A 24,993-nucleotide genomic window follows, 5' to 3' on the forward strand; every position below is an offset into this window, starting at 1 on the left:
CTCTCATTGTTCACAGCTTCTCTGTCATGGTCTTTCAAAGTTATGCCCCAAATCTGGATCATTTTACTGGGACCTCAAGTGTATCTTTTTTTTTTTTTTTTTTTTTTTTGCGGTACTCGGGCCTCTCACTGTTGTGGCCTCTCCCATTGCGGAGCACAGGGTCCGGACGTGCAGGCTCAGCGGCCAGGGCTCACGGACCTAGCCGCTCCGCGGCACGTGGGATCTTCCCGGACCGGGGCACGAACCCGTGTCCCCTGCATCGGCAGGCGGACTCTCAACCACTGCGCCACCAGGGAAGCCCCATCCTCAAGTGTATCTTCCCCTCCAGACTCTACTGGGAAAGGGGAAGAAAAACAGAAACTCATATATGAGAGTCCTTCCTTCAAAACGCAGAAATCTCCCATAATCTTCTGTAATAGAAATGGTTCTTAGGGTTGAAGATATTGAAAGCGAAAAGCCTTTCTGTACAACCTAGATGGAGATGCAGCTCGCCCCTCAAGAGATGTTGCTATAAGGGACAGGATGCTGCTATCGGGCATGTCAGAAGCTCAATGACTGGTCCTGTGAGGTGCATCACAGAGGCTTTGTATGGAGGCACAGTCCTTCCTTTGCTACTAAAGGAAATATCTGCTTCCCAAGGCTTGTCTACACTGAATCAAGTTTAAAAAACAAACAGTAAACAATGAAGCCCTCCAGCTCACTGAACTAGAAACATTTGAACCCAAGCCTCCATCTAAAAATGGAAAACAAAGGCAAAAGGAAAGAAACCTTCTTAAAAGATGGAGCCAACTCGGTTATATTCGCAGTGAGTTTTAGAATAGCTGCTAAAGAATGCTGGTTAATTGAAAGCAAAGTCCGAAAACAGATGAAGCCAAAGTGTTCCAGTCTGAGGTAACAGTACAAATAGTTTGGGTTCTATACTTTATTAAGTCTCTAGAACTAAAAACTAACAAGTAGGCAGTTTACCATACTCAAGCCACAAACGGTCCCTTCCGCGGCAGGCATGAACTTGGTCTCACACCTGTGGCCCACTCGGTGGCACCAAAGTGATTTGCAAATGTCCTGAAAGGAAAGAAAGAGATGGCAAGGGTGACGATACAATAAAAACAAAAATATCCAAAGCTGTTGTATAAAACATTCTATTTTCAGGTGGCCGAAATGGGACACTATCCAGAAAGTAGAGTCAAGTGAAGTTAGTAGTAGCAAGGTAACCAGTAATATGTCCTAGCAAATACGTAAGCAGGAAACTTCTACACTACCCATATATTCACGTGTGTTTAGTAATGACTGGGAGGTAACAATAGTTAATTTGGAGACTATTTGCCTTTTAACTAAGAGATCTGGTTTCTAACCATCATCACCACCATCATCATCACCACCATCACCATCATCATTTAAGCAGAACAGACCAAGACTGGAATAATGCATGTCTGATTCAAATCCTTGTCCTGCATTTCCAGGCTGCAGGACCTATGGACATGTTATAGAAGCCCTTTACACAGCAGTTTCCTCACCTGTGAATAAGTGATAAAATTAGCACGTGCCCCAACAGGGTTGTTCTCAAGGATAAATGGTGTAAATGATCATCATCGTTCCTTCCTCACCTTTATAATAATTCTCAAGCATTTGGACAATTTAATTCTTACACTAGGCCTAGGAAATAATATAACTCTCATGCTGGATTGTAGTAGGCAGAATGATGGCCCCCAAAACAGCCATGTCCTAATCCTTGGAACCTGTGACTATATTAGGTTATATAGCAAAGGAGAATTAAAGTTGCAGATAAAATTCATGTTGCTAATCCGTTGACCTTGAGACAGGGAAGTGCTTAGATTTTCCAGATGGGCCCAAGGTAATCACAAGGGTCCTTAAACAGGGAAGAGGAAGACAGAAGAGAACCGGAGAGATGGCAGCGGGGGGAGGACTCAGGGAGGTGTTGCTGATTCTGAAGATGGGGGAAGAGGCCGTGACCCAAGAATGCCAGCCACTTTGGGAAGCTGGAGAAGGCAAGAGAATGGCCTCTCTTCTAGACCTTTCAGAAGGAACACGACCTGGCCAACACTTGATTTTAGCCCAGTGTGATGCATTTCAGATGTCTACCTCCACAACTGCAGGAAAATAAATTTGAGTTGTTTTAAGTCACTACGTTTGTGGAAATTTATTACAGCAGGCATAGGAAATAAATACTGTCGTTAACACCATTTAGTGGTGAACAGTAATTCCTCTTATACACTCACTGAGATGAGGAAACTGAGCAAGATATGGACAGTTTCAAGCTGTAAAGTCCCCCAGCTGGTGAGTGGCAAAGGCAGGACTCAAACTGGCCTGATTTCAGAGTCCGGATCCTTGACCATTGCTCTGGACCTGGATGTGCCATCAATGGATGCTAGAAAGCTCTCAACTTCTCCAGGCCTTGGCTGCCTATCTATAAAGGAGCAGGGAGGACTTCCCTGGTGGCACAGTGGTTGAGAATCCGCCTGCCAATGCAGGGGACATGGGTTCAAACCCTGGTCTAGGAAGATGCCACATGCCGTGGAGCAACTAAGCCCGTGTGCCACAACTACTGAGCCTGAGCTCTAGAGCCCGTGAGTCACAACTACTGAGCCCCCATGACACAACTACTGAGCCCATGCGCCTAGGGCCCATGCTCCACAACAAGAGAAGCCACCGCAATGATAAGCCCGCGCACCTCAATGAAGAGTAGTCCCTGCTCACTGCAAGTAGAGAAAGCCCGCGCACAGCAATGAAGACCCAATGCAGCCAAAAATAAAAAAATAATTTAAAAAAAGAAAAAAATAAAGGAAGGGGACTGAACCAGATTCCTTCCAGCTCAAAAGGTGGAGTTGCTTTTCAGAATGACATCATTAATGGAATGTCAAAATCATGAATCGCCAAACTCATTCCATTTTGTTCACCACATTCTACTGACTAAGGTAGAAAGTGAACACATCTATTTTTGGGAAAATAGTAACAATGAGGGAGGATACAAAATGATTTTTGTGGTCACTTCTTGTACTCCTGAAAATTCAATGAACCAGGCCGGCACCTGATTCTCCAAGCATTCCAGTTAATAGACACTTCATGGTTAGAAAATATGGCAAGAACATACTTAGAAATATTTCACCAAAAAAGTGTTCCACAGGACTGAGAAAAGAAAACACAAGGAAACGAGAGATACAGGCAGTGAGCCTGGTCTTACGGACCGTAAAATTCTTCTCCCAAAAAGAGAAGGGAAGGACCTGCAGGACACTGCTTGGAAACACCACCACGAGCAGCAGCCCCAGATAGGCACCACACATACTATTTCCAAAGCTCAATACAGCTCAGAAGACACAATATGGAAACATTTCCCATGGAAATGGACCTGCTACTGACATTAGTAGAAAGCCTAAGGCAGCCTTCCAACAAAATGAATGAGGTTCATCATCTCCGTGTGCTCCCATATTGGGTCATAGGTGGGACAAGTTAAGCTGGGAAAAGGATAACCTACATCAAAATAGAGGAAAGGGAGGTAACCATCGAAACAAAGCCGCAGTTCGAAAGGCTTTCAGAATTAAATTGTTTTCCCTCTTACAGCCAGGGGGAAGCCATAACCCACACCCGGAGCCTAGGTGGCAGCCACCAAAATGACCCCAGGGTGGACCAAAGCAAAGGAGACCCCCTCATCCCACAGCCAACGCCAAGCCACAGGGCTAAGGAAAGGGGGTAGCTGGAGAAGACCAGGAAAATAAAGCAAAACACAAAAACACAGGGATTCCAGAGTGAAATACGACAGGCTGTATGAACATGTTATTTCTTTTGCGGTGAAGTACAGAAGTCAAATGTAATTATAGCCAACGACATGCTCTGATGACCTGAGAGCCCTCTGAGAAGGCTTCCTTTCAAAGTAAACAGAAATGAGAGTTTGCACTTTTTGCTTATTCTTCCCTCTTTTTTTCCCCAGCCTATTCATCTAACTTTTCCTTATCTATATAATTCCCTAGACTTAAGTCATAATTTAAGGGAAAGGAAAATAACCACGGAGACTCCAAAGGTCTCAGGTTGCCTGGATGTGGCTCTTTAAGGAAAGAGTCTCAATGCTGTATGTTGTTCTGTCCTGTCCCTGGTTGGCCACCTTCTCCTGTTGTATTCTAAAGGTTGGATGCCCCTTCAGGGGAAGCGTGACATACTCAAAACGTTAATGGTCCTTGCATATCAAACTCTATCAAGCGTCTCAAGCTTTAACATGTCCAAAACAAAATCCCCCAGCTGTCCCCGCAAATCTGTCCCGTGTTCAGCCTTCTCCAGCTCACTAGCGTTTGCCAAATTAAGATCCACATACCATGGAGGATACACCAAAAAAGGTGGACGGTGTGTGCATAAATTTTTCTAATGGTTACACATTTAAATTGCACTAGAAAAATATGCAATCCCATATAAAACTGGTGTTTTGGTGGTTATTATTTCTCAGGACTGGACTTTTTTTTTTTTTTTTTTTTTTGCGGTACGTGGGCCTCTCACTGTTGTGGCCTCTCCCGTTGCGGAGCACAGGCTCCGGACGTGCAGGCTCAGCGGCCGTGGCCCACGGGCCCAGCCGCTCCACAGCATGTGGGATCCTCCCAGACCGAGGCACGAACCCGTGTCCCCTGCATTAGCAGGCGGACTCTCAACTACTGCGCCACCAGGGAAGCCCTGGACTTTTATTTTTTTTTAAAGTGAGTTGATTCATAGAAAAGCAACAAGTGAAAAATAATACAGAGATATGGCACAACTAATAAAGGTAATTGTTAAGGACTGAATATTAATGCTGAAGTTTAGGAAACACTGGTGTTAACTAATGAAGAAGAGGAAGCTTAACATCAATGTGGGTGATGCAGTTTGTTTAGCTTCCACCAAGGAAGCTTTTTTTTTTTTGTGGCTCTGGGCAAATGGAATACATTCTCTGAGCTCCACTTAAAAAGTGGGTGATAGGGCTTCCCTGGTGGCGCAGTGGTTGAGAGTCCGCCTGCCGATGCAGGGGACGTGGGTTCGTGCCCCGGTCCGGGAAGGTCCCACATGCCGTGGAGTGGCTGGGCCCGTGAGCCATGGCCGCTAAGCCTGCGCGCCCGTAGCCTGTGCTCCGCAACGGGAGAGGCCACAGCGGTGAGAGGCCCGCGTACCGCAAAAAAATAAAAAATAAGTGGGTGATAATTCTCACTTCAAAAGTTTTTGTGAAGACTGAGGAAAAGTCAAATAAGTCTCTAAGTGGAATGCCTTATGTGGAGCAGAGGCTCACTTGGCAATTGCTGGGGGGTGATGGTGGATGGTGGTGACGGAGGACAGTAGTGATGGCGATAGCGATGGCGGTGGTGTTGCTGATGGTGGTGGACAAAAAGGAAGAGGGAGAAGAAAGGAGGAGGAGAAGGAATAGGAATAGAGAGGGGAAGAGGAGCTATAAATCTCCAAAATTTCCATGTATCCAGATACCTAGAATTTCCAGGTTTCTCTTTGGATACTAGGAATTAACCAACTTAAAAATGATTCTACTTTTTAGGGATGTTGAGATGGTCAGTGATGTAGTTGTCAACCAGTTGGAACCATGTTTCTCCCATTTCTACGTCCTGGACTTTTGCGTCTTCCCATATATCTTTTTCACAGAAAGGTAAGTCTTCCTTTTTTTTTAATTTTTAATTTTATATTGGAGTATAGTTGATTAACAATGTTGTGCTACTTTCAGGTGTAGAGCAAAGATGAATGGATAAAGAAGATGTGGTACATATACACAATGGAATATTACTCAGCCATAATAAAGAATGAATTAATGCCATTTGTGGCAACATGAATGGACCTGGAGACTTTCATACTAAGTGAAGTAAGTCAGACAGAGAAAGACAAATATCATATGATATCACTTATATGCGGAATCTAAAAGAAATGATACAAATCAACTTATTTACAAAACATGTATGTCTTTCTTGAACGAAAGATGACACAAAAATTTTGTTAAGATTACTCAGGATACACCTTGATACTCAAAAAAAACAAAAGATTACTCAACATACATACAAAAGTGTTAAGATTACTCGAGACACATACAAAAAAAGTTAGCTGCCGATGATCGTGTTCGTATTACTGTAAAAGGCATATGTATGTCTTCTGAGGTGGTGATGATCTTATATGAATTACATTAAAAGGGAATATGAAACAATGATAACAAAAACAGTTACGAGCAGTAGGTAAAAGCTACTGTATCTAGATTTACTACTTGTGATAAAATCTTTGTCTACAGAGGAGGAATTTTCTTCCAAGGACACAGTCAGATGGTATTTAAACCAGGCACGGTCTATAGGGGATAAGCCTGGATAATTCACTGACAGTAAAATTGCCACTTAATTATCACGCCAAACAGATGACATTTTAGAGATAACCCAGACTCTAACCCTTGGCCTCAGCAAACCAAATGTTTATACTTCTGGTAGATACACAGACACACGATAGAATCTTAACATAAGTTTGAAATCACAAGCAAACATACCTTCACAAAACCAAGGCTGCATAGCTTGGCTTTGGCTCCGAATTGCCACTTGCACTGTGTGTCAGCGTCGTAAATCTGTCCTGGTAGTTGGTCCGGATATTTATACTGTCCTGTTTGCTTGGGCTCATCCACCAGACACCCAGCCTGAGGTGTACTGCAGTGATAACACATCCTTATTAGTTACCATGTCTATCTGTGATCTGGCCACACAAAACAACATACCTCTGAAGGCATTCATGTGAAGAAAAATGTAACATGGCAAAGAAATAGGTACATGCTTAACGTTAAAAGAGGGAGTCCTGTCCCGTCTAAGAAGATGAAATTTACACAACTGCAAAGGGCTGTACATGGTACTGGAAGTTATAGCCATCCAGCTTGTGAGGCCTGACCTACTAGGAGATGGGAGAAGTCAGTATATTTGAAAACTTTCCCCAATAGTCTCATTCAACAATGTTCAACAAATTTGTCTGAGTGCCTACTCTGTGGTGAGTATTCAAGTTACAAAATAAACTAGTTAGAGACAGTTACCTGTCTTCAAAGAGTTGAAAGTCACGCTGTGTTTTTTTACAGACAATGGGGCAGTGGTCAAAGATGTATTTTACCTCAAATGATCTTTATGAGCAAAAAACGAAAACGATTTTGAAACAAATCAGGGAATCAGGAGAAAGGATGTGTTGGGCAAAAAAAAAATCAGTCTTCATGGGATGGATTTTCATGGAAAGCACCTTATCTCCACTTACTTAAATAATTAAACTAGGATGTCACTGAGAGGTAAAACAGTATGGCGGTTATGTGGCCTTTTGGAGTCAGACAGATGGGGGTCCTAGTCAACCATGCAATCAAGATCAACTCTTATACATCTCATTACTGACATAATTTGACTTCCATAAGAGTTGTTAACACATCAAGCGAGACAATGTAACATGCTCACCACAGCGCAGGAAGCATTCAAAGTTAGCTTCTGTTGCTGTGATTATTATTATACACAAAAAAGCATTTAACTATATCATAAAAAGGATGGAAGTTCAATCTATACTAAATTGACCTTGATTTATAATATTTATTGATTTCATTCTCACATGAGATAGAAGAGAGGACTTCAGGCCCTGGATCATAAATTTAAAATGAATTAGAAAATCTTCTATGTGCGAAAGTCACATAGCGAGAGGCTTGTCAATTTTTTACTGTCCTTTGGGGCATCGTTTGGTTAGACACCCTTCCATTGAATCAGCCTTGCCTGTGTGTATGGCTAATTCTGTAAACATTTGCAAATAATATGCACTGGCACAGGTTCGAAACAAAAAGTATCAGGGGAATAATAATTCTCAAAGAAACGTGCTTAGTTTCCCTAATATCTGGTCAAAGGGAGATGCGATAAGAACCGGAATGCTCTTACGAGTCAACATAAACAAGCTCTATCTACAAACATATAAAATAATACAATACATGTATGTTTAACCACAACTCTAGTGTTGTAAAATGGTCAAATATATATAATATTTAAGAAAATCAGAGGAAATGTCCAAGAGTTTCAAGTTTGTGTTCATCATTTACTATGAATCAAACAGTGCTATCTTCCTAACTTCCATTTTACTAATGAAATCTAGGAGTTTTGAGTTATTGAAGGGATTTTACGTAGCTATCATCACGCCCTTTGGATGTCTCTTGGACACTGAGCTAGCTCGTGGCCATTTCAAACAAAATAGCCAATCAACACAAGGCTCCATTCACTGTAACACAAGCACACCATTTTAGCACTTTTAATACTCTTATGACTGAGGTGACTGATCAGATTAAAATAATTAGTGACAGTAAAAAGGCAATGTATCCAGCAACCTCTGGACATCATAGAGGAGAGAGAGTTCTAAGCACAGACCATGGAGTCACAACAGACCTAAGTGTGAGGCTTATGTGGACAACTTACCAGCTATAGACCCTTAAGCACAATTAACCTCCCTAAGACTCAATTTCCTCAACTCTAGAATGAGGATGATAATAGGAGCGACGTGAGGATGGAATGGGGCAATATATGAGGAGCATTTAGCACAACATTAGACCTTCACTGTATTTCTTCAACAATAATCATGACAATATCATCGTCATCAATCCACCAAGTATTTGTTTTCATGTCTGTTGAGCACCGTTCACGGTCACTACTCCAAACCTGGGAACGCCCCTGGCTCTGGTCTGTGTTACCTGAGGAATTTCTTCAGGTACTGCCGGCTGCACGAGGACCATGAGAACACCCCATTGTTTCCGGTCAGCGTGGGAGACATGATGTTGCCTTCCGCTTTCCTGCAGGGGTTGCCTTCCCCATCGTGAACCATGCCGAAACTAAAACACAAAGAAGAAAACAGAAAGCCTTCTGGGAACCCGTTGCCCAAACTATAAGCAGAGGAAGAAAAAGATGTATTGAGAATCAGGGAACCCAAGTGAGGGACAGAGTCACCGAGATTGTAAGAAAAGGGAAAGACAAAACGAGGTACTATCTATTGTTGTAAAATTCATGTAGAAAATTCTAAAGAATGCTAAGGGCTTTTTTATATTATATCTTGGCCGCAAAATCAAAGAATGGCATACGTGCTACAGATTTTAAGGGCAAGAAAATTTTGGTCAAGATTTCCAAGTTAAACTAAAATGATGAGACAGTCAAATTCTTTTATTCCAAACAGCAAACATTTTTTTCTTGCCACCCATATGGAACTGTGGTAAGAAATTTCAGAATGAGTAGGAGGTAAGTACAGACAGAAGCTGATTATACTTGTTTATTGACTCTTTATGCATTAGTGTGACATATAAACTTCTAATGCTGATCACTTTATTGCTGAAATCACAGACTCTTTACATAATTAAATTCCCCTACCTACAGCCATAAACATCTTTGAAAATTAATGGTTGAATCCATCTACTGAAGGCGCATGATGGACTTCTTTGGAATGCATTTTTTGAGAAGACTTTAATTCGGTCTATTTCACCAAAGAAGGTTCTAGCGATTACAGAGTAAAAATAATTTTAGGTGGTTTACCTAGAAATCATATCCATTACACCTCAATGACTCCCAAATCTCCCAACTGGTAGCATAAATGTGACATTAAAGTTTATATGCACATAGAATACACACACGACAAAGACAGAGCTTACTTCAGGCCATATTAAACTGGAAGGGGATGGGGAAATAAGCTTCTTTGGTCATCTCCAAAAAATTCAGAGCCCAATAAAGCTTTTTCTGACTTTTCTCTGGAGGTAGAGAATGGAGGGATACCAATTTATCATTGATTTAGATTGTTCTTAGCCTAATTATTTAGAGGAGTAAAATGTGTCTCTTAAGAACATATTTTTAAGAGGCAGGTAGGATTTCTGTGGAAATAAGTATGCTACTCTGATATAATAATTTATCAATATAGCCATCCTTCGAAGGTAGCCTATTCCAAATAAACAACTGTATTATAACCATAGATATGATCCTATTGTGACCCATGTCTGCAAACTAGCTATTTTCCCATCATTCCTCCCAATTTACCAGGCAAGGAATGGCAGGATGTTGGTATACTGTGGTCCTATCGGTGAGTACCTCAGGGCTTTAGAAGCGACGGATTCACACATAGGTATTAATTAACCTCAAAACACACTCGGGGAAAGCATTTCCTCATCCTCCACTTTGCCCAATTCAGTTCATCGTTGTACCTAACCAGGAAACTAAGGGGGTTTGTTTGGGAGACACTCTTTCTCAAAATATTTGTGAAAGTCAAAAGCAGAAGGAAATTTACATGTAAAGCACCACAGGAAAGGGTAAGAATCACAGAAATGGGGATAAGGTGGGGAGACATCAAAGCCATTACTCTAAGAGGAGAAGGTCATCAAATCAGCATTTCACTGTAGTTTTACGGACATAAGAAAACCAAGTTTGAATTGAATTTTGAACTTGAAATTTCTTAATTTTCTAATTTACTTTGATTTAACACCCTTTTAGAAGATAACATGAGTTTTCTTTAGCACATGTCAAAAGTCTTGTCAAAATCTCATGAATTGTCGGTTTCAAAATGTAACTCTGTTAGGACATGTTATTTAGAATTTGAGTACGTACTTTCCATTATATCTGTTCTTCCTCCTACCTCTGACTCTCCTCACCCCACCTGGAGAACGTCTTTGGTTTTCCTTACTAATGTGTTGGATTTTGATCTTGGTAACTTTAACTCATGACCAAAGATGATTACATTTTTTAAAGGCCAATACGTTTTTTAAAAAATTTATTTATTTTAAATTTATTTATTTTTGACTGCATTGGGTCTTCGTTACTGTGCGCGGGCTTTCTCTAGTTGTGGCGAGTGAGGGCTACTCTTTGTTGTGGTGCGCGGGCTTCTCATTGCGGTGGCTTCTCTTGTTGCGGAGCACGGGCTCTAGGTGCGTGGGTTTCAGTAGTTGTGGCACGCGGGCTGAGTAGTTGCGGCTCGCGGACTCTAGAGCACAAGCTCAGTAGTTGTGACACACGGGCTTAGTTGCTCCGCAGCATGTGGGATCTTCCCGGACCAGGGATCGAACCCGTGTCCCCTGCATTGGCAGGTGGGTTCCCAACCACTGTGCCACCAGGGAAGTCCCTAAAGGCCAATACTTTTTTAAAAGTGAGAGACTGGTTCATGTGGACCTCATGCTGGTGAAACATTTAGATATTTTATTTTCTGCACTTATCAGGGACCTTGTGCCTAATGGGCATTTTTGCACCACTGTTCCAATAAAATTGGTTCATTCATATCTTGCTATAAAAGCAGTTGTGCATAGACATAAAATGCTAGGTGACTGTTGGATAACAGTAATGGTCAAGATTCAAATTTTCTGAAGATAATAAATAGCTCACAAGACACACTAATACCAAAATACCAAAATATAAATCATAGTTGCGAAATAGATCGCGTTTGCTTTTATTTTTAAGTCAGAAATTAACTAATGCTCTGAAAACGAGCATTCAGTATAAATGCTGAGTACAAGACACATATACATACACTCCTGAACTCAAACACCCTCTGAAACAGTCATTTTGTGAAGCAGTACCCTTATTCCAATATAGATGCTACTGCTTAAATAATGTTTGAAAATTCTCTGTAGAACTGTATGTGTACCAGGTTATATGCTTCATAAAATACATTCATCTCATTACTCTTAGGTTTCTTATTCCTCCTTTCTAACCCTATTCTCACAAAAGAATTAAATTAAAAGAATATTAAGGACACGCAATGACACCGAGGAAAAGAATATCCAGCATACAGCATACACAAAAGTTTTTAAACAATTAACATGTCATTACATTCTAGGAATTGACATGTCCCCATGATTATATCTGTAGTATAATGAACTAAAAGTATCTTTACTGCTGCAAAACTTGGAAGAGAATAAACACATGCCTAAATGACCAGCGGATCCATTAGATAACTCGCAGTCCATTTATGCACACAATGTACCATTGAGTAGCTATCAAATGTTCTTTAACAAAAGCCTCGACAATGACTGGCCTTTGATTGAGGCCTCCTTATAGTCAAGTACTCTTCTAAGCTTTACACAAGATTTATCCTATTTATTCTACCCAGGTCAATAATAATCCTTAGAGGAATGTCAACGAATCATCCAACTGGTTTTCATATAAAGTGGTATATCAAGGGGTCACTTACTTGTGCCCTGACTCATGGGCGATGGTGAAGGCCAGGCCAAGTCCCGTGTCCTCATTGATGGTACAACTTCGGTACTTACTGCACATCCCACTGATGGGGGCAAACCCTGTTGAAAGAGCAATTTCAGACCCAAATTCGAAAGGAACACACACAGATACCTGATCATTTCCGATGCCCTCAAAATGTCCTGCACGGTTTTAGTTCAAAGGATTAATGTATTTTCTTTTTTTGGTAGGAAAACACTAAAGGTATACGCCTCTCTGTCCTCTCTGAATAGATAAGAGCAGGACTTAATACTTTCTTGCTTTTAAAAGATATTGTCATCAACTGACCCTCCTAACACTGTATGAAGGCAGTATGAGTACTGTAATTCCCATTTTATGTACAGGATGGATAGCAAGTCACAGGATATGTATATGCCCGATCTAAGCTCATTATTTGGGTCAGAACAATTGCTCAAATGACAGCTAAACCTACGTAAAATAGTCACTTAATGGTAGTATTAGCATCGAAGCTCAAGGTGTATTTTCTAAGAGAAAACAAGGCATATTTTCTAAGAGACGCACCCTCATTTTTTTCTAAAGCAGATAACATGGAAAGGCCGAAAGAGTGTTAGCAGATTAACTTTATTTTTCTCCTAAGAGCAGTTATAAAATCATTCCAGCCTGTTCTCGAGTTTATCTGGAACTACATTATAGTGTTGAATGCCTTTCTTCCCAAGTGTGGGTCTTCATAACTAGTAGAACAAGGATAAGTACCCAAGAGTATGAAATATATGCTTGTGAATTGACTGCTTCCACATTGCTGCCATGATGTAAGTGAGGTCATCTGGTAAATCTAATGTATAGGCAAACCTCGTGGATGGCACCATCATCATCAATGCTAAATGAATGGCAGTTAAATACCGTATACTGTTCTATAGGCCTCGTATACATCTATGTGTGTATAATTATATATTAGAAACTGAGGCTCAGAAAGGTGAATTAATTTGTGCAAGATCCCACAGTCAAAAATTCTAGACTCAGGATTTAAGTGCAGACATGTTCGAAGTCAACACCCACGTTCTTTGCATTGGGACATGCTGCTTTAAATAAGTGACTTATAGACCAGTTGTTAGGGTTATGTCCTAACATAACTGTACTTGTTTCTCCAAGCCTTTCTGTATATTTTGGTCTCTGACTGACTGATAAAACTACCTCTTCTCAGAATCCCTCTTCAAAACAGCAACAATGCACTGGGCTATCAAATGTCACTTTGCAAATTCCAAGCTGAGAATGTGACTGAATGTATACCACCCCCGTCATAAAAACCCAACCTATGGAACAACACCCCAAACGGTTCTCAGTCATGCATCGTGTTTTGAAGACTGTGATTAATGGTGAACTATTAAAATAAACTTATTTTATAGGACATAATACAGGCGTTACAGAGAATTTTTTTAACATCTTTATTGGAGTATAATTGCTTTACAATAGTGTGTTAGTTTCTGCTTTATAACAAAGTGAATCAGTTATACATATACATATGTTCCCATATCTCTTCCCTGCCTCCCTCCCACCCTCCCTATCCCACCCCTCTAGGTGGTCACAAACCACCGAGCTGATTTCCCTGTGCTATGCGGCTGCTTCTCTCTAGCTATCTATTTTACGTTTGGTAGCGTATATATGTCCATGCCACTCTCTCACTTTGTCACAGCTTACCCTTCCCCTTCTCCATATCCTCAAGTCCATTCTCTAGTAGGGTTGTGTCTTTATTCCCATCTTGCCCCTAGGTTCTTCATGATCTTTTTTTTTTCTTAGATTCCATATATATGTGTTAGCATACAGTATTTCTTTTTCTCTTTCTGACTTACCTCACTCTGTATGACAGACTCTAGGTCCATCCACCTCACTACAAATAACTCAATTTCGTTTCTTTTTACGGCTAATATTCCATTGTATATACGTGCCACCTCTTCTTTATCCATTCATCTGTCGATGGACACTTAGGTTGCGTCCATGTCCTGGCTATTGTAAATAGAGCTGCAATGAACATTATGGTACATGACTCTTTTTGAATTCCGGTTTTCTCAGAGTATATGCCCAGTAGTGGGATTGCTGGGTCATATGGTAGTTCTATTTGTAGTTTTTCAAGGAACCTCCATACTGTTCTCCATAGTGCCTGTATCAATTTACATCCCCACCAACAGTGCAAGAGGGTTCCCTTTTCTCCACATCCTCTCCAGCATTTATTGTTGCTAGATTTTTTGATGATGGCCATTCTGAATGGTGTGAGGTGATATCTCATTGTAGTTTTGATTTGCATTTCTCTAATGATTAATGATGTTGAACATTCTTTCATGTGTTTTTTGGCAATCTGTATATCTTCTTTGGAGAAACGTCTATTTAGGTCTTCTGCCCATTTTTGGATTGGGTTGTTTGTTTTTTTGATATTGAGCTGCATGAGCTGCTTGTAAATTTTGGAGATTAATCCTTCGTCAGTTGCTTTATTTGCAAATAGTTTCTCCCATTCTGAGGGTTGTCTTTTGGTCTTGTTTATGGTTTCCTTTGCTGTGCAAAAGTTTTTAAGTTTCATTAGGTCCCATTTGTTTATTTTTGTTTTTATTTCCATTTCTCTAGGAGGTGGGTCAAAAAGGATCTTGCTGTGATTTATGTCATAGAGTGTTCTGCCTATGTTTTCCTCTAAGAGTTTGATAGTGCCTGGCCTTACGTTTAGGTCTTTAATCCATTTTGAGTTTATTTTTTTGTATGGTGTTAGGGAGTGTTCTAATCTCATCCTTTTACATGTACCTGTCCAGTTTTCCCAGCACCACTTATTGAAGAGGCTGTCTTTTCTCCACTGTATATTCTTGCCTCCTTTATCAAAGATAAGTTGACCATATGTGCGTGGGTTTATCTCTGGGCTTTCTATCCTGTTCCATTGATCTATATTTCTGGTTTTGTGCCAGTACCATACTGTCTTGATTACTGTAGCTTTGTAGTATAGTCTGAAGTCAGGGAGCCTGATTCCTCCAGCTCCATTTTTCATTCTCAAGATTGCTTTGGCTATTTGGGGGGTCTTCTGTGTTTCCATACAAATTATGAAATTTTTTGTTCTAGTTCTGTGAAAAATGCCAGTGGTAGTTTGACAGGGATTGCATTGAATCTGTAGATTGCTTTGGGTAGTACAGTCATTTTCACAATGTTGATTCTTCCAATCCAAGAACATGGCATATCTCTCCATCTATCTGTATCATCTTTAATTTCTTTCAACAGTGTCTTATAATTTTCTGCATACAGGTCTTTTGTCTCCTTAGGTAGGTTTATTCCTCGATATTTTATTCTTTTTGTTGCAATGGTAAATGGGAGTGTTTTCTTAATTTCACTTTCAGATTTTTCATCATTATTGTATAGGAATGCCAAAGATTTCTGTGCATTAATTTTGTACCCTGCTACTTTACCAATTACAGAGAATTTGAAAAATACAAAATATAAAAAATTCTAAAAGTCCAATCTACTTTTTTCTTAAATAAATTTATTTTATTTATTTATTTTGGGCTGTGTTGGGTCTTCATTGCTGTGCGCAGGCTTTCTCTAGTTGCGGCGTGCAGGCTTCTCATTGAGGCGGCTTCTCTTGTTGCGGAGCATGGGCTCTAGGCACTCGGGCTTCAGTAGTTGTGGCTCGCTGGCTGAGTCATCGTGGCTCGCGGGCTCTAGAGCACAGGATCAGTAGTTGTGGCGCACGGGCTTAGTTGCTCCGCGGCATGTGGGGTCTTCCCGGACCAGGGTTCGAACCCGTGTCCCTTGCATTGGCAGGTGGATTCTTAACCACTGTGCCACCAGGGAAGCCCATTAAAGTCTAATCTACTTTTATCTTTAATCTATTATGAAGGATTATAAAGCACTTCAAGGAAAAATACATTTTGAGGAAAAAATGGGAGTAAATCATGTAAACTTTTCTCAGTACCCCCAAATTTTTGCCATCAATCTGGACTATCAGTTGTGTCTGAAAAATATGGTTCCCACTGCCTGTTTTAGTAAAGGAAGTTTTATTGGAACACAGCCATGCTCACTTGTTTACATACTGTCTTTTTCACTAATACAGTGGAAGTGAGTAGTTTCAACAGAGCTTATATGACACACGCAAAGCCTAACATATTTACTGTCTTGCCCTTTACAGAAAACATTTGCCCACCCCGATCTAGATGAGCATCAATTCATTTAAAAAAATTGTTGAATTCCTACTGTGTGCAACAGACTATACTAGAAAATATAATATAGATGTGAAAGATAGAGTTCTAATTCACCGTCTTGTACAAATATGGAAGAGCTGAGTCCTTCAAAGTTCAAGTAACTTTCTAAAAGAAGCGTGCTACCTAGGGGCATAGCTGAATGCCACGGAGACCAGTCAAGTTCTTTTCAGCTATCCAGTTCTGCAGTCAAGATGCTTATGGAATAACCTACAACTTGTGTAGTTACATGACAATTTATCTCATGCCTAAAGGATCATCAAAAGGTTTAAAGAAAAACACAACAGGAATAAAGTAAAGGGGTCCCCATTCCACACTGAGTTCAGTTAAAAAGAACAAAATTCAGCAGAGGGTACAATGAAGATACTCCACAATTTGCAGATTAAGTCTCCTTATTAAGAAACCTGAGGGCCATCCACCCAACAGAAAGTTTCCAGACTGTGTTTTTAGCTAACATGGGTGTGCATGAAGCATTTGCTCATACCATACCTAGAGTATCACATGGTTCGTTCTTCCAGGAACAGATATCAAATCCCGTGAGTAAGATGGCGTGGTCATGCCTCTTCCCATTCTTTCCAATGAGGGCAGACTGCCACTGACAAAAACTATTCAGAGATTGGTCTGCATGATGGTTGATCAATAATCCTCCCTATGGGAAACCCACACAAATTAAAGTGTGAATTTGTCACAGAGATGTTATGTTGCATCATTCCATTTGTACAGGCAAACACAGAAGCATCTTGTTTCTGGGGGAAGGGTCAGCAGAGGAAAACATTTGAGCTAAGGCTGGACATACTGGTGTTAAAAAAAAAAATAAAAATATTTTGGGTAAATGCTCACAGTATTGATCGTTACTACAGAGTTTCAGTAGTGTGCTTTATGACCAACCGTGTTTCTACAACAAATAAACTGGCATCAGTTAGAAACACCTTTGTTCATCTCACGCTGGTACCATATTTATAGAACTGTTATTACTTTTAGAACATAATTATTATTTAATGGGGATAAAGTTCCATGGCTTCTTCAACAAAGCATGAGGACGGTACTGACCATAGCTTGTTTACCCCTATGTCAAAATTTCCAGCCGAGGGCTCGGCACATCATAGGTTACAATCCATCAACCAATAAAATGAAAGCTCGCGGAATGGATGAAGAAACAAAGAGCCACAATATTCTAAAGGGTAAGAAAGGACCTAGTCTTCAAATAATTTTTATCAAAATGTTTTCTCAGAACTATTGACTTGGGTCAAATTGAGGGTTTTTAGGCAAAATCTTTAATTATCAGTGAATTAGGAGGTTGCTGCCTTTGAGTCCTTGGGCAAAGTGTGAGTGGTAAGTTAGACAGAAGGGTCTCCCGAACAACACACACCTTTTCTGCCCTTCCAAAATTCTAAGAATAATTTGATACGTTGTTAACCTCTGTAGCGCTATAGACCTGGGTAGTTAGGTTCATTTTTGTCTGGTCTCTGACTCTCTGCTTTGGCCATTCATTACTGGAGTTACAGATGGAGAGGAAAAGCCTCAGGGGACTTAAAAATAGTTGTATTGGTAATCCCCACCTCAGAAAATACAGTTTCAACATCAAAACGCTACAAAGCAGTAGGCGCCATGCAACTTAACACTTTATTATATGTTCTGTCTTGCATCTCACTGTTAGCAGGTCAAGGGCAGTTAAATATTCCTTGTTCAGTTTCTGTAGTACTAAGGTGGTTGGTTTTGGGAGACAGTAGATTTACCACCAGAATTTTCAGATGACTTATTTCCAGTATATTTTCAAAATACCCTCTGTCCCTACCCAGCATCTCCAACTTGCAAAATCCAGCTAACTTTTAAAGCTCTTACCAAATGCACTTTCCTTGTGAAGCTTCCATAATATTTATATAACGTAATATCCATACTTTACTTTTGTATTCATATTATACATGCACATTTAATCATATTGAAAAATATATATTGCATATATATTGTATGTTTATATATAAATAATTATTTTGTGATGTTTCAGTATTTAAATGCACAACCCTATTAGATTGTACTTTCCTTGAGGGTAATTTGAAATTTTCCAATTTGAATTTCTAATGACAATGACATGGGTTGGCACATAGTAGGTGTTCAATAAGTGTATTCTGAATGGCAGGATGAATGATGAAGTGAATGAAGCTTGGCACTTACAGGTTCTTGCTCCAGAAGAATGAGGCTGACTACAACAATGTTTATATCACTTCCAATGGTCCCATCTTTAAAGAGGCTGGAAACCTGTTGGAACAAATTGAAATCAAACAAAAGTGAAAGAACCAAAATTTGAAAATTTCCGAAACTGCCAGGGGAGATCAGACATATATATAAGCATGTATGTTTTGATTTTACCAAATACATGTAGGTATGAAGCCAATTTCCTCCAAATTTAATTTTTTTCAATAAAATCACGTGGCTACACCTGCTATTCAACCCACGCGAGGGAATTCCATGATTTTTAGCTATCTTGGAGAGGCAGGGGGTTGGGGTCCTGACAATCTCTCTTACCATGTTCATGACCGTGAGAATGTACGTGGTGACATTGGCCTTGCCATGCTTTTCCACCATTTTCTTATCTGCTACCACAAGGGTTTCCACGTTTAGGCCTTTGTGTGACTTTCCGGCTGATCTTCTGGGCCGCCCTGCGCTCCCGTATTCATCAAACATGAGATAGGTCTCCTCTGTGGGAGGTTTAGGGGCATCTACAAGGAACAGAAGAGCATTTGGAGGGCTATCAGCAGGGATCATCCAGGGGACACAGACAGAAATCTAAACAAGGGGAGGAGAGAGACCATGTAACCAACACTTCACTCATCTCCTGATAAATGATGCCACTGGTACCTGTCCTGGGGCTATGGACCTAATCTATGGTCAAGAGAGATTCTTTCAAAAGAAGGTTGGTTGGATGGATGGATGGATGGACGGATGGACAAATGGATTCAGTAACTCAAAAATGTTCTTCTAGAGAGTCAAAGAAAACAAGCTACAATTCTAGTTGGAAGAGTGGGTCAAGAAAAATCAGTATTGTGGGAAGGAAATGCTCATTTTATTTTATTGTTAAGAAACTGCAGAAACAAGACATTATCCTTTGCTTCTGAATTCATTATCACACTCTGTATATTATTTTCTAAATAAAATTTAGAAATATGTATCCTGTAGAACACTGCCCATGTTCTTGTTTCATCAACACAAACTTTAATGTAGCACAAAATAAGTGGTCAAAAAGGGCTCTTTGACCTGATATTAATTTAGCTGCTGGGGAGACAGCATAGTCAGAAGTGATATTTAAAATTAATACTTTGTAACAGATAAGGTGCAGGCATGGATACTGGCCGCAGTCTCTGAGCAGAGACCCGGAAGTATGCATTGGATTAAGCACGACCCCTTTAGTTAATGGGCTGTGATGGATCCAAGGGTTGCCGGGAAGAAAAACGCATTTGAAAAGCTCAGGACAGTATATACTACTAATATAGATATATTTTAATACTTAACAACTGGTATAGTCATTATAGTGAAGTCAACGCTCCCCAGAGCGAAATTAAAACATCAAATCATTGAGAGTTAGATTTAAAACCTCAAGTACGCCATTTTGATAAATGACTCTGAGTTTGTTTCCTCATCAATGAAAAGAGTATAATATCCAACCAGAAGGTTGCTCTAAAGATTAGCTTTTACATCTCATATCAAATACATATCACTGCCACTATAAATAGCATTGCTATCATTAATTAATGCCACTACTAGTATAAATTCATGCCAAATAGATGTTCTTTAAAAAGGATGTTTCAGTTACACCCAAATCCCCAAAACCAATTAAAATGGTAGAAAGTGTCTTGCATTTTCCTCCTGATCAGCACGGCAGGGATACCACTTCCTCTTCTCCGTGGATATCACCTGGCTGCTCTGTCCAACTGGCTAGTCATGTGCTGCTTACGGCTCCTGAGACTTTGAAATGGGGCTGGCGCCACTGAAGGAACCAAATTTTTAATTTTATTGAATTTTTATTCATTTTGTTTTATACTTAAAAAGTAATATTTGTTTCAGCTGTTGAAAACCTTAAGCATATTTGGAACAGTTTGACTATGGAAGTCTACTTTTAAACTTGAACTTGAAATTTTATGAAATCGAGATACAGATGAAGTATTTCTGGTGAGAATTTATTGTCTGATTTGAAATTGTTCTCGAAGTGTTAAATAAAGATTTCCAAAACTTAATATGAAAAAAGAATATAAAATACTTCATTTTAATTTGCTTTCATTGATTATATTGATGACATGTTGAGATATTTTGTATATATTGTGTTAAATATATTGTTAATATTAATTTACCCATTTAAACATTTTTTAATGTGGGATTTAAAAAATGTAAAATTACATTTGGGGCAGGTGTTATATTTCTATTGGACACTGCTGGTCTGAAAAATGCAGACGGTTGGGCCCGGGTCACAAACCAAGTCCAAGGGTCCTTATGTTTCATCGCCACCTCCAATCAGGTGCCAGTATTCTTGTTAACTGGGAAGTCTTTCCCTCAAATCCTCAAAAGGAACACCCAACCACACCTGGGAATTCACCTCTGATTTCTTTCATCATTTGGAAGACTGGGTCCTTTTCTCACGGGTACAGAAACTAAAATAATATTGGGACCTTCGACTAAAAAGTAAAAGATGTTAAAAGAGGAAAATAAATCTTTCTAGTTTAACTTAGAAAAAATGATCACCCAGTTTTTTTTTTTTTTTTTTTTTTTTTTTTTTTTTTTTTTTTTTTATGCGTTACGCGGGCCTCTCACTGTTGTGGCCTCTCCCGTTGCGGAGGACAGGCTCCGGACGCGCAGGCTCAGCGGCCATGGCTCACGGGCCCAGCCGCTCCGCGGCATGTGGGATCCTCCCAGACCGGGGCACGAACCCGTGTCCCCTGCATCGGCAGGCGGACTCTCAACCACTGCGCCACCAGGGAAGCCCTGATCACCCAGTTTTTATCTGACAGGGATGATTTATGGTTCATCTCCAAGATTAATTTCAGTGGGGGCTTAGTGTAGCCCAATTTTAACCTGCAAAGTCAGCACACCCAATGGCACTTGGGAAAACCTGTCGAGGGCCCAGAGAGGAACAGAACAAGAAAAAGTTTCCTTACATACATTTCTTGCGTCGTCCACAAAAATGCTGCTTTTGCAACCTTCCGTGGTGATGTTTTCTTTCTGGACTCCAAGATGTGTGGGGAGTGCGACTTGGGGGGTGACCAGCAGAGTTCCCGCTAGAGCTCAGGTAGCCATGGCAACGCTGGACCTCCTCCTCCGCCGTCCTTTTGTATAGCACGTGAGGATGGTGGCCTGCAGGGGAGCTGTAGTTGTGTTCCTGGGCCAGGAGCTGAGGTAATGGCGAGATGAGGAATTCATTTTTTCGTGTCCTTATGAGACCTGACTAAAAAGCCAAACACAAAGAAAACATTAAGGATACCACGCATCCCTTTTGTGATGTGTTGATTTTCAGCAACTGTTTATCGGCTTCTTCCCATATGCAGGCACTGTGCTAAATGCTTGGCGTGTTTCATGTCGTTTTATTTGCACCATGAGCAGTGGCAACTGTTATTCCCCCCATTTTACAGATGAGAAAACCTAGGCTAAGATAGTAAGTAGGAAAGCTAGTACTGGCACCCAGAATTCTCCACCTACTGGAGCAGGACTGTTAATTACTATTCCAGGCTGCCAGCCTTGATGTTTGGGACTCAAGGGCTAAGCCATGTAACATCCTGAGAGTCTCCACATCTAGGACATGGCAGACACTGTGGTAAACACAGGACAGAGTGATGAACTGAAAAACAGCCCCACCCTGAAAGAGCTTATAGTGTAGACAGTGAAAACAAAGACATTCCGTCTTGATTTCATAAGCGCTCAACAAAAGAAGTAGCAAGGATTGCAAAGTGAGAGATTATCACTTATCTCCAAGTAGAGGCCTGGGGAATCCAATGGGTTGCACCACCACGAAGAGACATATCTGCTAAGCTGAGAAGAAAGAGGGGACTGGGGCGAGCCCATCCAATCACAACGTCACTTTCAGGCTCATGGCACAATGCGTCTATCTTTGTACCTGATATTTTGGCCACAGCACACCCCTGCCTTGTCCCCTGCACGCTTCGCGCTCTCTCTTTTCTGCATTTGGCTTAGAATTTCCCTGATCTCCAGGTGCTGCTATGGAAAGTGTAGTCTGTGGACCAGCAGCTCCAGTCTCAGCCGGGGGTCTGGTTAGAAATGTAGACTCTTAGGTCTCTCCCCAGAGCTGCGGACTCAGTATCTACATTTTATGTAGATCCCGGGTGATCTGCCCGTTAACGTTTGCAAAGCACTGACATAGGCCAGCAATTCTTAAACTCTGCTGAACATAGGAAATGTCTGCAGATCTGAATACACACACACACACACACACACACACACACACACACACACACACACACACAGAGAGAGTCACTCACTCCCAGACAGAATCCCATACCATCAAAAACCGAATCTCTTGTGACTCATGTATCACAATTTTTTTAAACTGCTCCAAGGATGACACCAAAGTACAGAGTTCGTGACCCAGTGCTTCAGGTCCCACCTTCTTCATGTGCAAAATGGGGAGAATTCTTCCTGCCCTGACCACCTTTCAAGGGGAGATAAAATAACCATTGCAGAAGCCCTTTAAACACTCTCAACCCCAGCAGTTTGGATGACCGCCAATAATGAGTGAGTGAATCAACCCACATTCACTGAGCGCCAGCGACGTGCCAGGCATTCAGGTAACTGCGAGCACATAGCTGTGCAGGACATACGCACACAGCATGCCGTTTACTGGGGAGCCAGACACATACATATTCAAGGACGTAAGGGGGTGTCAGGGTGAGGGCAGGTTACCAAGGGAACACAGAGGCGTGTGTGGGGTGGATGGGTGGCATCAGAGGGGCTGTCCCCAGACCTTATTTTAACCCTCTGTCATGATTCAGTTTCTCACTCCTAAAAGGAGTCCCAGAATGTGTGATGTGGTCCTGATTTTCCTTCCACTTCAGAAGTCGGCTGCCTTCTTAAAGACTGTCTTATGAGGACTTCCCTGGCGGCCCAGTAGTTAAGACGTCGCGCTTCCACTGCAGCGGTCGCAGGTTCGATCCCTGGTCGGGGAACTAAGACCCTGCATGTCTCGTGGCGTGGCCAAACCCGCCCCCCCCCAAAAAAAACCAAGCCAAAACAAAACAAACAGACAAACCAAAGACTGTCTTAGGGTCTGCAGCACCAGCCCGATGCTATCCTGCGTTCAGCAAACACACTGAGCATCTCATTCACAGCCCTGTTCTAGGCACTGGCACAAAGAGGCACAAAGTCATGAAGCAGTTCACATTCCTGCTGTCATAGAGATGATGGGAGAATCAACTGGCAACAAAAATTTAAAGAAGTAAAACCTCACAATCCCAGAAATCCTGCCCACCCACCGTACCTCAGGTTGTATCTCAGAGCAGCCCGTCCCCCCCACCAGCCCAGTGCCAGGCTGGCAGATACTTTCATCCTTCATTTGGACACTTGCTGTTGAATCTTCCAACCATCTTCTCCAGTATGGTCTCCTGACATTGGCCAGTGTCCTCGGCCAACATGAATCAACTCACTTCACGCGCCCTGGTATTCATCTCAAATCCGAATCCCTTTTCCTCTCCACCATCTGCTTACTTTGGAGCCTGGCAGCTGTGTCTGTCCCCTCTCCTTCATACCATCCTGAATAGGACGTGTCTTTGACTTTTTCTTTTCTTTTTTGGCTATGTTGGGTCTTTGTTGCTGCGCACAGGCTTCCTCTAGTTGCGGCGAGCGGGGGCTACTCTTGGTTGTGGTGCGCGGGCTTCTCACTGTGGCGGCTTCTCTTGTTGCGGAGCACGGTCTCTAGGCGCACAGGCTTCAGTAGTTGTGGCACACAGGCTCAGTAGCTGTGGCGCAAGGGCTTAGCTGCTCCGCGGCACGTGTGATCTTCCTGGACCAGGGATCAAACCCGTGTCCCCTGCATTGGCAGACGGATTCTTAACCACTGCGCCACCAGGGAAGCCCCAGAGCATTTACTTTTATAAGGGAAAAGTCCATGTGTCGGGGGCCTCCCTCTTTTACCAGGAAGGAGAGGTTGACTAAAACTCTAGAAATTCTTATCAACTGAGAAGTTTCCGCCTTAAATCTGCATCTGCATAACAGCCACACCCTTGTTTACTGGGCTTTGCCTGATAGGCTCCCATAGCTGGAGATGGTATTTAAGGAGGCGGGGGGGATGGTTTCGGCCTTTTGGGGGAGTTATTCAGCTTGCCTGGGCATCTCCCATGCACACAGGAGGTATACTTGTTATTAAACGTCTATTTGTTTTCTCCTGTTAATCTCTCCTTTATTAGAGTTGGGGGCGTGGTCTCAGCCAAGAACCTAAAAGAGTAAAGAGAAAATTCCTTTCCTAGCCTACACACTCTTTTTTTTTCCTTAACATCTTTATTGGAGTATAATTGCTTTACAATGGCGCGTCAGTTTCTGCTGTTTAACAAAGTGAATTAGCTATACATATGCATATATCCTCATATCCCCTCCCTCTTGCGTCTCCCTCCCACCCTCCC

At 41.4% G+C, this 24,993-nt stretch overlaps 1 protein-coding gene across 1 annotated transcript in view; it reads right to left on the reverse strand.

Annotated features, from left to right (window-relative positions):
• The window catches only part of ADAMTS18 (ADAM metallopeptidase with thrombospondin type 1 motif 18), a 158,559-nt gene that overhangs the window by 62,396 nt on the left and 71,170 nt on the right, over positions 1-24,993 (reverse strand). Inside the window, exons 4-11 of the mRNA XM_032614263.1 lie at positions 21,530-21,812; positions 18,905-19,098; positions 18,554-18,637; positions 16,871-17,030; positions 12,154-12,259; positions 8,690-8,827; positions 6,494-6,647; positions 967-1,062 (exon numbers count right to left, since the gene is read on the reverse strand). Of these exons, the coding sequence (XP_032470154.1) occupies positions 967-1,062; positions 6,494-6,647; positions 8,690-8,827; positions 12,154-12,259; positions 16,871-17,030; positions 18,554-18,637; positions 18,905-19,098; positions 21,530-21,812 (1,215 nt within the window). The remainder of the gene's footprint in view (positions 1-966; positions 1,063-6,493; positions 6,648-8,689; positions 8,828-12,153; positions 12,260-16,870; positions 17,031-18,553; positions 18,638-18,904; positions 19,099-21,529; positions 21,813-24,993) is intronic.

The sequence above is a fragment of the Phocoena sinus genome, chromosome 19 (genome assembly GCF_008692025.1).
Source record: "Phocoena sinus isolate mPhoSin1 chromosome 19, mPhoSin1.pri, whole genome shotgun sequence".
NCBI lineage: Eukaryota > Metazoa > Chordata > Mammalia > Artiodactyla > Phocoenidae > Phocoena > Phocoena sinus.